Source organism: Phaenicophaeus curvirostris, chromosome 1 (genome assembly GCF_032191515.1).
Source record: "Phaenicophaeus curvirostris isolate KB17595 chromosome 1, BPBGC_Pcur_1.0, whole genome shotgun sequence".
Classification (NCBI taxonomy): Eukaryota; Metazoa; Chordata; class Aves; order Cuculiformes; family Cuculidae; genus Phaenicophaeus; species Phaenicophaeus curvirostris.
The window spans coordinates 164006765-164021611 of record NC_091392.1 but is presented as its reverse complement, the minus strand read 5'-3'; the positions used below and the strand labels follow the sequence as shown (position 1 = coordinate 164021611).

General features: G+C 39.0%; 1 protein-coding gene across 23 annotated transcripts in view; it reads left to right on the top strand.

Annotated features, from left to right (window-relative positions):
• The window catches only part of DLG2 (discs large MAGUK scaffold protein 2), a 1047701-nt gene that overhangs the window by 377752 nt on the left and 655102 nt on the right, over positions 1–14847 (top strand). Inside the window, exon 1 of one of the 23 annotated variants that reach the window (XM_069879672.1) lies at positions 8938–10001. The exons of 20 other annotated variants lie outside the window; for them this stretch is intronic. In XM_069879672.1, the coding sequence (XP_069735773.1) occupies positions 9900–10001 (102 nt within the window). In that variant the 5' untranslated portion in view covers positions 8938–9899. Of the gene's footprint in view, positions 1–8937; positions 10002–14847 lie in introns of those variants that run through there. 2 more of the 23 variants (XM_069879723.1, XM_069879768.1) reach the window with 2 other exon arrangements.

Sequence of the window (14847 nt, the reverse complement as noted above, 5' to 3'; positions counted from 1 at the left end):
GTGCTGTGAGGCGGTCCAGTCCAGAAGCTCCCACGAATGAGAGGCTTGATAGGATTTCCTAGGCAACTCAGGAGTAAATTCTCTTTCCTCCATCTGTTTTTTGTGACCCACAAGGCTTTTCAGTCTTGCTTTTAAAGCCAGGAAGATGGGCATCAGCCCATAGAGGCAGAGAGACGTTGTTGCTTGTGACCCAATATTAAAAAACACAAAAGCAACGCCCTCACATCATCCACTGGGCAACCTTTCCTTTCTCCACTGTGAAACACTGATCAGGCAGAGCAAGAGACACAGGAACAGTTGAAAGGAGAGGAGAGAAAGAATTTTCAGAGGCATTTTTTCCCCAATAGATTCATAGAATAGTTTGGGTTGGAAGGGACCTTAAAGACCATCTAGTTCCAACCCCACTACCATGGGCAGGAACATGTCCCACTAGATCAGGCTGCCCAAGGCCCCATCCAACCTGAACTTGAACACCTCCAGGGATGGGACAGACACAGTTTCCCTGGGCAACCTGTGCCAGTGCCTCACCACTCTCATGGTGAAGAAATACTTCCTTATGTCTAGTCTAAATCTGCCCCTCTCCAGTTTATACCCATTCCCCCTCATCCTATCACTACGAGCCTTTGTGAACGATCCCTCCCCAGCTTTCTTGTAGGCCCCTTTCAGGTACTAGAAGGGTGCTATAAGATCTCCTTGGAGCCTTCTTTTCTCCAGACCAAACAAGCCCAACTCTCTCAGCCCATTGCCAGTATTAGCAGCTCAGCTGGCTGCCATCTCTGTGGGGTTTGGAGTCAAGGGCAGCACCTTCTCCTGAAACAAAAAGATAGGCATTGATGGTTTTCACTTACTGACAATGATTCTTTCCCAGATATGGATGGATGCATATAACAGAGAGATTTGCAATCTCTGTTCCCCAGATTACTCCCTCTCTTTCATGTGAGAAGATCTTATGTGCCTACTGTGTCCAGGGTCAGCTTTCAGAGCGCCTCCTGAGCACAGTGGAGTTAGAAGAGCAGGCAGGCAGAGAGCAGAAGCAGATGTTGTCGTAGAGCACTTTCTGCAACAGGTTTTTTTGAGTTTTGTTGGAAAACTTGATGTAGAATTTAGCTGTGACTGCAACTTCATCTCTTATTTGCTTTCTGCTGACGTTGAAGTGAGTCAGGTTTAGGGTTTGGGTTTTTCTTGCATTTCAGGTTTGTGTTGTGAGTTGGTTTTCTTTCATGGAATGAGAATTTTGTACCCAAAAAGACATTAAATGGTAAAAGCTATGAGAATAGTGGCATTTGCCAGAAATGAACACAAAATTCCCTGTTAAGAAAAGCTGAGAAAAATCAATGACAATCTTCCTGACTGCTGTGAACTGCTGGAAAACACTCACTTTTAACGGGAACTGGGAAAAAAGGATACATTTATCCTAAGGAAAAAAAAATATTAAAAATATCACATCTTTGGTTTATCAGGACTTGATTCCCCATGGAGAATTTCTGAGCAAAAGAAAATCCTCACAGAGAAAACCAAAGGTGTTCTTCTCCTAGCACATGTGATAACAGCTTGTGTTCATCTCTGATTTGAAATGTGTATCTGGTTAGCACCCAGCCAGGGTCCCTGCACCCTTACCCATAAAAAGTCTTAACTGTAATAATATAGAGCAATATAAGACATTATAAAGCAGGATTCAGTTTAAGGCTCAGTTCATCTTTTTTTTTTTAATTATTATTTCTGCGTGCTGGAAATTACAGCATTGGTTAATGACATTTTGCAATCATGATGTCAGTTTCTTGCAAAAAGCTGGTAATGGGAAAAATTCATTTCTCCAAAATGACCAAAATCTGACCTCTTTCCTGTGAATTGTGATGCATCATCATTCTCTTTTTTACTTCTACTTTCATCAAGTGCTTTATCTTTATGCTTATCATTCCTCTCTAAATAGTAGTACCATATGACACAAGAAATGAAGACTGTTTTCTGGTCGTTCCTCCCTGGAGCTGCCAGCAGCAGTTTGAACTGCTTAGTACTAGAGATTAGAGTATAGTCACTGGTTTTCCAATAAAAGTGAATTATGGGAACTCTGTTTGAAAATTTATATCAGGCCCTTACGAAATACTTTCAAGATATGGCCAGGGTAGGAATAATAATAATAATAATAATAATAATAATAATAATGATGATTTTTACCTGCTTTTTTTTTGATTTTGTGATTTCTTCTGTCTCCTAACTTTTATTTAGATCATACCAGCATTTCACACATAACTCTTAAAAGAGATAGACTCTTTATTTTCCTCTAGCCAGGCATAGTCCATATTGACTTCCCACCTATACGGGCCAGTAATGATCACCAAAATCTGACTTCTATACTAGCCAAAGGCCATGGGGTCTAAGCAGTGTTTGTTTCAGTAACCAGAGACACATTTCTTGAAAGTGAACTTCCCCTTTGACACACTTCTGGGAGGTGAAACACTCTGTACTCTGGAGTGTTACATTCCTAATCTAAATCCCAGGAAGAATTGCTTCCAAATACTTTTTATTGAAGTACATATCCTGAGCACCCTGGAATTTGCCAGAGGAATGGCACAGGTAAAGTTCAACATAAATACATGTCCTGAAAGGAATAGCATGAAATATAAATGTTGCATGTGGGAATGGGGTATCCAACTGCATGAATACCAAATGTGTATTGATTAGATAGACAGCAGAAAACAATGGGTAGAAATGAATCCCAGAGCGAGTCTCAATGAAAAATGTGAGGCTATTGCAAAGCTAATGTGAAATACTTGCCTATATTTAGAGAATTACCGTAAGCAAGAGACAGAAGGAGTTGTTCTGCTGGGCAGTGTCATGATTTGGATGAGGCATAGAGATATTTCAGAGGAAAAGAATGAGCATATTAAGGATTTTATAGTGAATGAGCTATGGTAAAGTTTGAAAGAATTAAGTAAAACAAGTTGGGACCAACAACGGCCACCTTCAAATATATAAAGGAAAATTGCTTTAAATTGGAGGGGAAAGATTTAGATTAGACATTAGAAAAAGTTCTTTATGGTGAGTGTGGTGAGACACTGGAACAGGTTGCCCAGGGAAGCTGTGGATGCCCCATCCCTAGAAGTGTTCAAAGATAGGTTGGATGGGGCCTTGAGCACCCTGGACTAGTGGGAGGTGTCCCTGCCCATGACAGGTGGTTTGGAACCAGATGATATTTAAGGTCTCTTCCAATTCAAACTATTCTATGATTCTGTGTTATAACAATAACTGAGATCTATTAGGCTACAACTATTCATTGTGGAAAACAGACCAGTTAGAGAGGATACAGCACTAGTTTATAAAATCCTGAGTGACATGTAGAAGTTAGATAAGAGTTGGCTGTTCCTTGATTCTTCCATTGCAACATTTTAGAAAAGGTAATAAAGACATCAAGAACAAGACTATAATAAATGAGAAAAGAAAACTTGTCATAGGAGAAGTGGAAGACCTGAGGAACTCCTCACCAAAGAAGAGTATGGAAGTAGAAGTTTACTTGGGTTCAAGGGGAATCTGGAAAATTACTAGAAAATTACAAGTACTTATAGCACTTCTTACCGAGGGAGTCTCACTGGTACACAGCAGAAAAATGTTCTGGCACAGCTGGTGGCCATGTGTAGGACTGTATGTATGTAGGACAGTCACAGTGGCATCTCATAGAAGTAGCAAAACTGGTCCTGGGGCTTTGTGTCCCACCTCCACCTAAGTCACCCTCTTCACCTAAGTCACCTAAGTCACCCTAAGTCATCCTCTCCTTCTTATGGCAGGACTGGCCCAGATCTAGTCTAGTCCTTGAGCCTTTGGACACACAAAAATTTGCCTTAACCCTATTTCTAAGAGCAGGGAGTGAACATTCAGTCTCCTCTTACCCCTTTACTGCACATTCAAACATAGCATCCATGAGGCGTGGACAGATAAAATAAAAAAATAGCAGCTCCTCCATTGATTTTACCTGCTCTTAAGCTGATATCCAGTGACTGTAGGGTCTTTCCTGGGTGGGCTACAATGATATGTGCTTGCAGCCCAGAAAGCCAACTGCATTCTTGGCTGCATCAAAAGCAGCGTGGCTATTGGGTCAAGGTGAATGCTTCTGCCCCTCTGCTCCACTCTGGTGAGACCTCATCTGGAGCATTGCATCCAGCTCTGGAGTCCTCAATACAAGAAAGACACAAGCCTGTCAGAGTGGTTCCGAAGGAGGCCACAAAAATGATCCAAGGAATGGAACACCTCTCCCATGGGACAGGCTGGGAGAGTTGGGATTGTTCAGCCAGTAGAAGAGAAGGCTCCAGAGACACCTTACTACATCCTTTCAGTATTTAAAGGAGGGTTATAAGAAAGATGCTGACAGACTTTTTAGTAGGATTAGTAACTATAGGACGAGGGTAATGGTTTTAAACTAAAATAGAGGATATTCAGGCTAGTAAAAGGAAGAGATTTTTTATGATCAGGATGGTGAGACACTTGCCCAGAGAGGTGACAGAAGCTCTAGCACTGGAAACATTCAAGGTCAGGTTGAATGGGGTTCTGAGCAACCTGATCTAGTTAAAGATGACCCTGCTCATTTCAAAGGAGTTGGATTGGATGAGCTTAAAAGTCCCTTCTAATGCAAGCTATTGTATGATTTTATGATTCTAAGGTTCTATGCTTGTAGGATAATTGTTTCAAAGGCAGGTGGATTTTCAGGCAAACTAAGCCCAGGCTCCTGATTCTCTCAGACAAATTTTAGCAAAATTTAGGCTTGTCCTCTCCATTCTGTTCCCCAAAACAACCAGCTCACATAAAGTGCAGACACAGATGAGGTCCTTGAAATGCTATAAGCATAGTCCTTCAAAATGATAGGACAGCTGTGAAAACTTTGATTTAGACTAGAGGTGTGAGACTATTTTGTTCTTAAGGAACATGTGACACAGTTGTGTTCAGTCATTTCTATTTGATGGGTAATCTTTCAAGTTTGTTTTATATTTATATTCTCTGACTCCTTTTGTATGTGCTGTCTGTGGTGTAACAAGCCTTTTCCCTTTTTCTTTCATCTAATATGATTCTTTGAGAAGACAGCTTCTCTTTAATCACTATCAGAAACAAGCTTAGTTTTCAGGAGGCTTGATTAGCATACAAGGAATTCAGAGAAGAGCAGCAGAGAAGGTGATTTTGAATTCTAACAACAGATTAGAAGAATATTAACAATGCTTATAGCTTGACCAAGAGTCTATCGATCATCTTGATCTTCTGGTATCTGATGGATATGGCAAGAGAAATTTTTAATCTTACAGCAATTAAACAAAAAGTTGAGTGGAGAATATAGGGAAGGGGAATAGCAGATGTATACTGTAGCACCAAAACTGAAGCAATTTCCTCAACAGAAGCAACAGACAACTGAACCTCCCTCCCCCTCTGAATTAAATACCCTAATACAGTCAGGGGTGAATATCTAAAAACTTTTTGTGACTTTCCAGGCCTTTACTTTTATTTTCACCTTTATTGGTCTTCTTGACTCTTACATGATATGTCAGTTGCAGGGCTAGCTACTGCTATTTGAACTATTTGAGGCTTTGAGCAGCCTAATCCAGTGGAAGGTGTCCCTCCCGTTGGCAGAAGGGTTGGAACTAGATGATCTTTAAGGTCCCTTCCGGCAAAAGCCATCCCAGGATTCTATGATTCTATGACTGAACTAGCTCCAACACAGGAGAAGGTGTGTACACATTAAGTGAGGAAGTACCATGCAATCATGACCATAATGCTTTCAGAAATGCAACTCAATTGCTACAAGCTAATTCATCTATTGCCACTTAATGGGGCACTGTGAAAGGCAGAGATTGTCAGAGAACCTGCAAAGGCTGGGGGTGAAGGCAACTGGCAGAGACACTGGTAAAGCTGCAGAAATTTTACCAGTTGAATGGCCAAAATGGAAATGGTAAGCGGAGCAACAGTTCTTATTCCACTCAATTCCAACAGATGAAGGAGAGAATAACTTTTGCAAAGACTATGCTTTGATGGTAGCAGGTGACTGCTGTTCACTGGTGGGGTCATTTTACTCAAAGCTTCTGAAAAAAGAATCATAGAATGGTTTGGGTTAGGGGGGACCTTAAAAGTCATCTATTTCCAACCCCCGTGCCGTGGGCTGGGGCAGCTTCCACTGGATCAGGTTGCCCAAGGCCTCATGCAGCCTGGATTTGAACACCTCCAGACATGGGGCATCCACTAGATAACTACACTGCAGTTAGCTGTGAGTATCCCTTTTTTGCTAACAGCAAAAGAGGTGCACTTCTTTGAGGCAGTAACAGTGGTTCAGAGCAAATAGGCTGGATTAGTGCACTCAAGTCCAAAGAAAGATGGAGGGCTCACAAAATTCACCAGGTCTGTGGACTCTGTTTTCCATCCAGTAACAGCCACAATGTATGTTCTTCTGCATATTCCATCAGACAGATTGAAAATGTGGACATAGATTTTCCAAGAAATCTTGTTCCTACAGTGTGACTCTGGTTTAAATGCCTTTCCTGGCAATCAGCAATTTACATCTGTGCCTGTGATAAGTGCCGTTGTTGAAAAAAAACCAAAACCAATCAGACAGAGGAGGAGCTCTGAGCAATTGTTCTCTTATGGCAGTTTTCAGTATGTGGTTGTCACTTAATAGAAATAAAAGTCTTGGGCAATTGTGATATGAGTTAATAATCCAGTCTGTCGTCAGAATGAATCTTCCTTTTCAGGTAACTGTATTTCACTTGAAAGCAACAATTAGTTCAGGTATGAAGGGAGATGTTTTGTGCCATGTGCAATACTCAGGTGATTAGTGTTTGATGCATCTTAACATTGAAATGAAATCACAGGTGAAACCTGTTCTGGTTGAAAATCTACAGTAGTGTCAGGGGCTGGGGAAGAAATGGGAATTTTAATGAACAGATTTGTCCTCCCTTTTGAGAGCATAAGCCAGCTGAATGCAGTCAGATCCTTAAGATCCAAGAGGCTAAATGTCTGTTTTTCCTTCCCTTCTTTTATATCTGAATTTGGAATGAAATGCAGGTGATTTCAGTTAGACCCCGTGAATATTAATCAGAAATTACATTTATGTGATTAGAAGTCTAGTTTGAAATCAGAGGACACTATGTTTAAAACATTGAAAAGTGCAGTTGTGATGTATTCTTATATTAGAAAGGCCAATGATTAGGACAGATTGAGAGTGTTACTTATCACTTAAATGCCTAAGATGGGTGGATATTAGAACTGCTAAAACAGTTAAATAGCACAGTTTTATGGCATTTTGTAGTAGCGTCTCCTAAAAATACTGTCATGCCACCCCCATCCCAAATTAACGCTTCTAAGCCCAGTGATGTAGTGTGCTCACACCTTAAGGTAGCACTGTGATTCATGTTTTAATGATAGTGGCTGCTGGCTGTAACTATGGAATGTATTGTCATGGAAACTACACTTTTCTATATTTACACCAGTGCTGGTTATGTGAGAGACAGTACTTGAAAGAAAATCTCTATAATATATAGCTTAATAATGAGACAGGAAAGCTAGGAATAAACAGGTCAAAGATTCAGCAATGTTGTGGCTGCTATTTGTCACAGTAGTAGGTTTCTAAACAGGCACAGTTGCTGGTTCAGATGATAACAAGCGCAGCAAAGTCAGAAAGAAGTGCTGCTGTGAGGTCGCTTTGGACTTGCAGGTCAGATGAACTTAGATTATTAATAGCTGACTGACTGACATCCATGTGGTGGACTCCCATAACATGTGATGTTCATGTCCAAGCTGTTAGGAAGAAAAAATACAAGCTGAGTGAATAGAGGACACTGGGTTGTAAGAGCCTGTTATATGCAAGAAGTAAATCTTCAGTAATGGAACTGGCTTGTGACTTCAATTGTGGAGCAGTTTTATCTGTCACTTGAATCTAGAAAGTATTGTCACTTTACTGAGGCTGGGCTTTGCAAGCTCCAAGTTCAAATACCTAGCGTGAGAAACAATAACCAGAAAATATTATACCAAGTTGAACTTTAGCTATGCACAGAAATGGAATGAAATTAAAGTTATGCTGTAATGCAAAACATTTGAGGCTTTGAGCAACCTGGTCTAGTGGAAGGCGTCCCTGCCCTTGGCAGGGGGATGAAACTGGAGTATTTTTATGGTTCCTTCCAACCCAAACTATTCTATGATTCTGTGAAAAGAAAAAGATCAAACCTGTTTAAAAGAATGGTTCTTTTATGGTTTTGAACTTTACAGAGTGAGGGTAAGTTGTACTGAAGAAATTCTACTTAGAATTTAGATGTATACATACATGCAATACACACACTTATATACATTTATATAAATATAAAATCTTAATACAGGAGGTCTCGTACATTAGGGTCTTCAGTCTCAGGCAGATCTTGTTAAATATTCTGTACCATTCCCTGACTACATTGCCTGACCTGGCTGCACGCAGAGACCTACATTTGCCATTTTCTCTGTTCTGTTGTATAACAATTTTTTCAGTTCGGATTTATTACAGCAAATTGTTTCAGTTGTGCTTTAAGAATGCACTTGTGATTGCCAGGGAGACAAGCTGCTCTCATTTCTTTAGAAAGAGTTTCTAATTTGATGGGCAGAGCTTAGTGAGTCGCAAAAAGCAGGGTCAAGTCACTGTGAAACAACTGCTGCGTTTACCTTGCTATCAGCTGTGAAATCATTGAAAGCATTGCCTTACTTTCTATACTGTAGCCTTTTCATTTTATATTTGTGTGTCTGCCATGACCAAACCTAAAACTCGAGGATATATTCATCCAGCTTTTGATATAAATAATCCTCTTAAAAACCACAGCTAGCAGTTTGCTCATCCAAATGCTTTATTATGCATTTTCAGCTGGTGTTGCTTTAACTGAAGGAACAGCGACAGCTGTAACTGAATCCAAACCAGCGTTATGCTCCCAAACTTCTTTAATTATTGCAATTCTGGAATACAGCAAGCCGTTTGCAGGTTACAGGATAACAGTACCAGCTGGAGTCAGTAGTTACGTTGCCTCAAAAGCAGAGTTTAAAGGGGGTTGCTCTTTAAGCTCGACGCTGGTGCATTTTTCCGTGTAACTTCATATCTTTATTCAGTGTCTCCTGCAATCCTTCAACCTGTCTATTTGTAAATTTGTGCCCGGAGAGAGCTCCCATGTGGCAAGCCAGGATTGGATAAACGTTACTTGTATTTCTGTGATTGCAAACTCTCAGCATCTGGGATTTTCAGGTTTGAGTACAGTTTGTTTCATGCTGAGATTCATCTTTTTGGAGAAAGCAAAGGTCATCGCTTCTCTGGAGTTGCGACTGATTTGATTCTTTTTCTCGGGGAGGCGCTGGGAAGGGAATCCTTACTGGAATGCATATTGATAAAGGCTGAGGATTCTGGCTTCTTAGATAAGTAATTTTTTTTTCTCTTCTCTCCCCACAATGACTATGTATTGCAGCAACTCACTGGCTTTTTACCAAATCAGGAGCTGCAGTATTTTTCTTCCGATGGAATAATTTCTGCCCACTTCAGCTAGCATGACAATCTTGTGTGATTGTTATGAGTAGGCGTTTACATCCTTTTACATGCTAATACTGCCACACCTGCTAGTTCCCCTCATTTCCATTTCTCTCTCTCTTTTTTTTTTCTTTCTTCCTTTTTTCTTTTTTTTTCCCCGATGTGAAAACTAATTTCCCCGAGGAGGGGGAATCCTGAGATTTGTGATCAATGCTGCATCATTGATTCATCAACAAAGAAGGGGATGGCTGAATGGGACACAGGTAGAGATTCAAGCAGGATGCTTCTGATGAGCAAGAGAAAAGCTAGCTGTTGAGCAGCATATGTTGCCACTCCATGTGCTGTACGAGCTACTTGTTTTTAGCCTTCAGCAGGCTGCCACTACTGCAGCACTAAAGGAATGTGCCCTATTGTTAGAAATCCTGACTGCTTTACACCAATGATTTGCCACTGCAAAGTTGCATGCACCAACAACACTTTATCGTTGATGTTTGGATGCAAGGTAGGATGTGGTTTATGTATTTAAATGCATGCTGTAACTCCTTTGAATATCTGTGCTATTTAATTTCATGTCTGACTAGAGATTTCAGTGTAAATTGCGATACGTTGGCTATAAATAAGGGATTACAGCTGATAACATTTTTAATATTAGGAAAAAAATCAGAAGCAAAGCTTTCTTATTTCCCAGGGTATGAGTATAGAGCTACATAGGAGAATCTAACAGATTATGAAGCATTTGTTTTAGAGTTGATTGTATACTTAATGCTAAGATTACTAAACCACTACTCTGCCATTTGCCCAGCTTTATTGATTTTGATGTGCATACTGTTACTAGAAAAACACAAACCAGCAAAAATAAATATGTTTTTCCCTTTATATTGCTGATGTGGCTTTTAACCATAAGAGCAATACTAAAGTATACAGCCCTGCAGTTCTACATGAATAAAGTAAGCTTCTGAACACATTTTTAAGTTTACAGGAATATCATTAAATAAGTGTTTTCTTCTAGAGACTGGACAATCATTTAATTTCTCTTTTAAATTTACATCAAAAGGTGGCGCAGTTAGCAAGAGAAGTTTCTTTTCTGGCTATGTAATGCAATCCCACCCCAATTTTTTTAGCAAAGGTGTTGGACTGGACTATATTTTTCCCTACATGCATCCTGATTTGACATTATATTATAACCAATGTTATTTGTTATCTAACTGAAATAATTAAAAAGTAGTGGCATATTTTTAAAACTCTGGATAAACAAGTTTGGTTCTTGGATCACTGGATCAGTCATGATGGTTTTACAGTGGGATTACAGAGTTTGTCCCATTCCTATTCCTTGTTATCCTGAAATACTGGATGATATTAAAACTGTTCTTCTGTATTTAAATAGAGTAGAAAATGAGTAGTTATATAAAAATTGATGGCTATAGTAATTATTTTAAAATCCTCTGTGTAACTTTTTTAATGCTAAAAAATGGCCAAGATACAAAAATCAAATTCCAGTTGTACAGTCCACAAACTAGGAACCCACTATATTTTTTTTTAGTTCTTATGTTACAGAATAGAATAAATAAATTCAAGTAACTTTCTGAAATAGGTTATAGATGGTTCAATGCTCCCTGAATGTCATTCAGCTAGAAGTTAATGACAGTTCTTCTACTCCCACGGAGAATATGCTTAAATTAGTTTACAGTCAAACATTTACAATTTATTTGTCTTCTTTCTCCTTTTTCTCATACTATGGCCTGCCTAAAACTCTGGTTACTTCAGACTTCCCTGACCTAAAGTTTCTTGCTTCTTTACCTCCATTTTAAATAGACAAAAATATGTTCTATTGATGAAAGAGTTATAATTTAACTGCTGTGTCATGATGCCACTAGTGTTATAAATAGCATCAAGAATTTAACAGCTTAAAAACTTCTCTGATTTGCATATTTTTCATAAATCGTATTTATTTTTCATTTTAACATTAAAAACTTAAACTCTCTTGTTTTCAAGTGTTAAATTCTAATTAATAAGGCAAATTGTTAGTTAGGGGAAATTAAATGCAAGCCACCATTCCACAAAGTTAGGCCAGTGGCCTAGGGACTAGTATCCAATTTGTATTCCTGCCTGTAAGCATGATTTTCAAAGGATATGCTTTGATGCACTTAAGTCCTTTCATGATTTTCAGATCCCGTTAGGAAGAAGCAGGAGAATAAAAATCATAAACTTTAAACTCTTTTTCCTCCTCTTTCTTTAGTGCTTCAGGCTCATTAAGTTAGTCACAGTCAATGTTTTATCTTCTTGGGGTGGTGTATGAACTACTTCTCAAATGAAAAGTAGATGCGTAGGATAGTGATCGTTTTCAGAAAGATGAGAAGGAGCATGAGAGAACCAAGTTATCTCAGGTTGGTTCAACACATGTCAGAGTAGAACCCTTTGATACCACCATCAGGCATACACGAGATATTCTCTATACGTATTAGTGTATCACCTCACTTCAAATATCTTTTTCTCAGCTCCTTTTGTCCTGCAGTCCATACCTAAAGACATAATTTTTTGCTTCAGACACATAGGGTTATATTTCTAGTGTTAGGTGTACAGATCCATTGTTAATAAGCAATGAAGTTTGAACAAGAAGTAGGGATGTTTCTTTATAGGAAATATTTTAGCTACTTGGCATGGAATCATGGATCCAAGCATGCTCTTTATATTTGGACTTCTACAATCATGTGGGTCTTGAACTCAGGCAGGAGAGTAATATACAGGAATGACACTTTATATTCTGAGTGGCAGAGGAGAAAATAGGTCCCCTGAATTGAATGAGAGTTTTAAAATATAGATAGCAAAATAGACAGCAAAGGAATTCTATGTTAAAGCAAATATCTCCAAGTGATAAAATAAACAGGTCATGTTATTAACTAGGTCCTTTCAAAAGGGCAGTGCAAGTTACAGGAAGGAGGTATTGCTCACACTCTTGATTTACTTTTTACTTCTTTTCTACTTTTGCCTAGTTTTTACTTTTAATTTTGGGTCAAATACAGTCTTCCTATGAGCACAGAAGTGAGTGAGAGAAATGCTCCACAACAGAACAATCATACCCATTTTTATCTGTTCCCAAAGCAATAATTTTACAGACTGCTCACTCTTAACAGGCGGCACCAGGGAGTTAATTTTGGGGGAGCTGGAAGAGGATGTGCATGTCTTACTATACCGTATGTTGCAAAGAAGGCAGTGGAGCTGTCTTAACTGTACTTACAGGAAGCTTTCAGTTTCGACTTGATTTCCTGAACTTTGATAGTAGACCTTGTCCTGGACCTTTACATCCAATGATGTCAAGTTTTATGATTCTTGACCTTGAAATTGCAAAGAATTCAGAGCAATTTAATTTGAAAGTCAGTGTAGTGTCTACCAGAAGTGTCACTATTGCAACCTACTTTCTGTTAGGGAAGTACTAGTGTTTCCACCACAGCGGTGCAGAGCCAAAGCAGAGGGAGTATGAACTGATTTGAAAATGTGGACCTCAAGTGCCAGGATATGTTTTGAAGAACTTTCATGTTCAAAATCTTGCAGGTGAATGTATATCACTCAACTCCTAGAGGTGCTCCACAGCTTCGGGACAGATCTGTGGATTAAAGGACAGCTTGTGTGTAATAGACACCTGCATTCACAGATCTCCAATGAGAGATGTATATCAGATTCCCACTGAAGATTCTGAGACTTAAATGCATGCTTAAATGCCAGTATGTGCTTACTCATTTCGCTGAAACGGGCCCTGTAATAGTTCATTCAGAATTGCAGAAGAGTTATCTCCTGACTCTTAATATCCTGTTCGTTTTGCTTTTATTAGGAGTGCTGGGAAGGGATTTCAGATTGACTGAGGTATTATTTAAATTAGATTTCGGACACAGTTTTCTCACTCACATGGATAAGGTTTTCTGCCTTATCACCTTTACCTCTATATTAAAAACATATATTGAGGAGATTCCAGTGAAAGATGAGTGACTTCCCTGTGTGTTGACCTTGACCATGTATTTTGATAAATCCTACTTTCCTTTTGATTTAGGTTTATTTTGGTATCTGCCCTAGCATAATTTAAAAGTATTTTTAAAAGGGATAAGATATACCTCTCTCTCTTTTCTGTCTCCTTTCTTTCTTCCTAGCACATTTATCACCTCCAGTCCTCTGGCATAATAGCTGATTTCAGTTTTTTTTCCTACTATTTCTCAATTTTAGCTGAAATAACCAAATAGTGACCTATTCCACTATCCAAGGTGAATGTGAAAGTAAAACTATTTGTTTCTTCAGCTGCTAAAATTTCTATGTTTTGCAAGACTGTTGCAATACATAAGGTTTTATTATTAAAACAAATATTAAAGTATATTACTGAATATCTTGACATTTATATTTATTATTTTGATCATGATCCAACTACTAAAAAAATACTAGTTTTCTGTACCAGCACAATTAGTCTTTTGTACAAGCTGTAATATGTCATTTAGTTTTTGACTGAGAATATTTTCTACATAGTCATAGTTTAGACCTGGCTATAGTAAGAAACAGTAATTTGAGGTGACAGGAAAGTACTTCTTCATCTAGGTATGATACACAGTAGACCATGCTCAAAGCCTTGCATGCTTCAGCTTCTTGATGCATCTTCATGAACACAAGTGGGACTTTACATTGCTTAGTCATGTGGACGTAACCTCTGGCTTCACTGAAATATTTCAGTTCTGTTTTTTTGGTGGCCAGAAGTGGACAGTTGTAAAAATACAATGTATTCATAGCCAGTCTGAGTTCTGTGATCCATCTACAGATATATTGTGTAGAGTTCCAGAACTCTCTGAAAGTTCTGGAACTTATTACTGCCTAGGAATATTAGTGCCTAGATGTGCATAGAAAATCAGTAGAGTAAGTCGGCTGTAACATTACTGCCACTTGCTATGCATAACATTTGACGGCAGCACTGAGAAACCTACTTCCACATATTATTCTTCTTAGGCCACTGTGGTGTTAAAATAAAATTCTCAGCAATGGAAGGAGTTGCAGAAGATATGCAGGATTGCCACTGTCAAGAGCTCTGAGGATGGTCAGTTGTGTCAAAGAGGATTTGTGCATTAGGGTACAGCGCTCAAAGCAGGGAGAGGTTTCTTCTTCTGCAAAGCATCTGTGCAAGCTAGATGTGGGGTGTAATCCCAAGCGATTTCAGCTTGCCATATCCTTGGGTTTTTTGGGTTTTTTTTTTTCTGTTAGGCATTGCATAACACCCTACACTTCTAAACTCTTGGTTTAAGCACAACTACAAGTCCTCCACAGCAGTTCCCACCCATCATCAATGTGTGTAGGAAAAGATGAATTATACATTGTGCTCA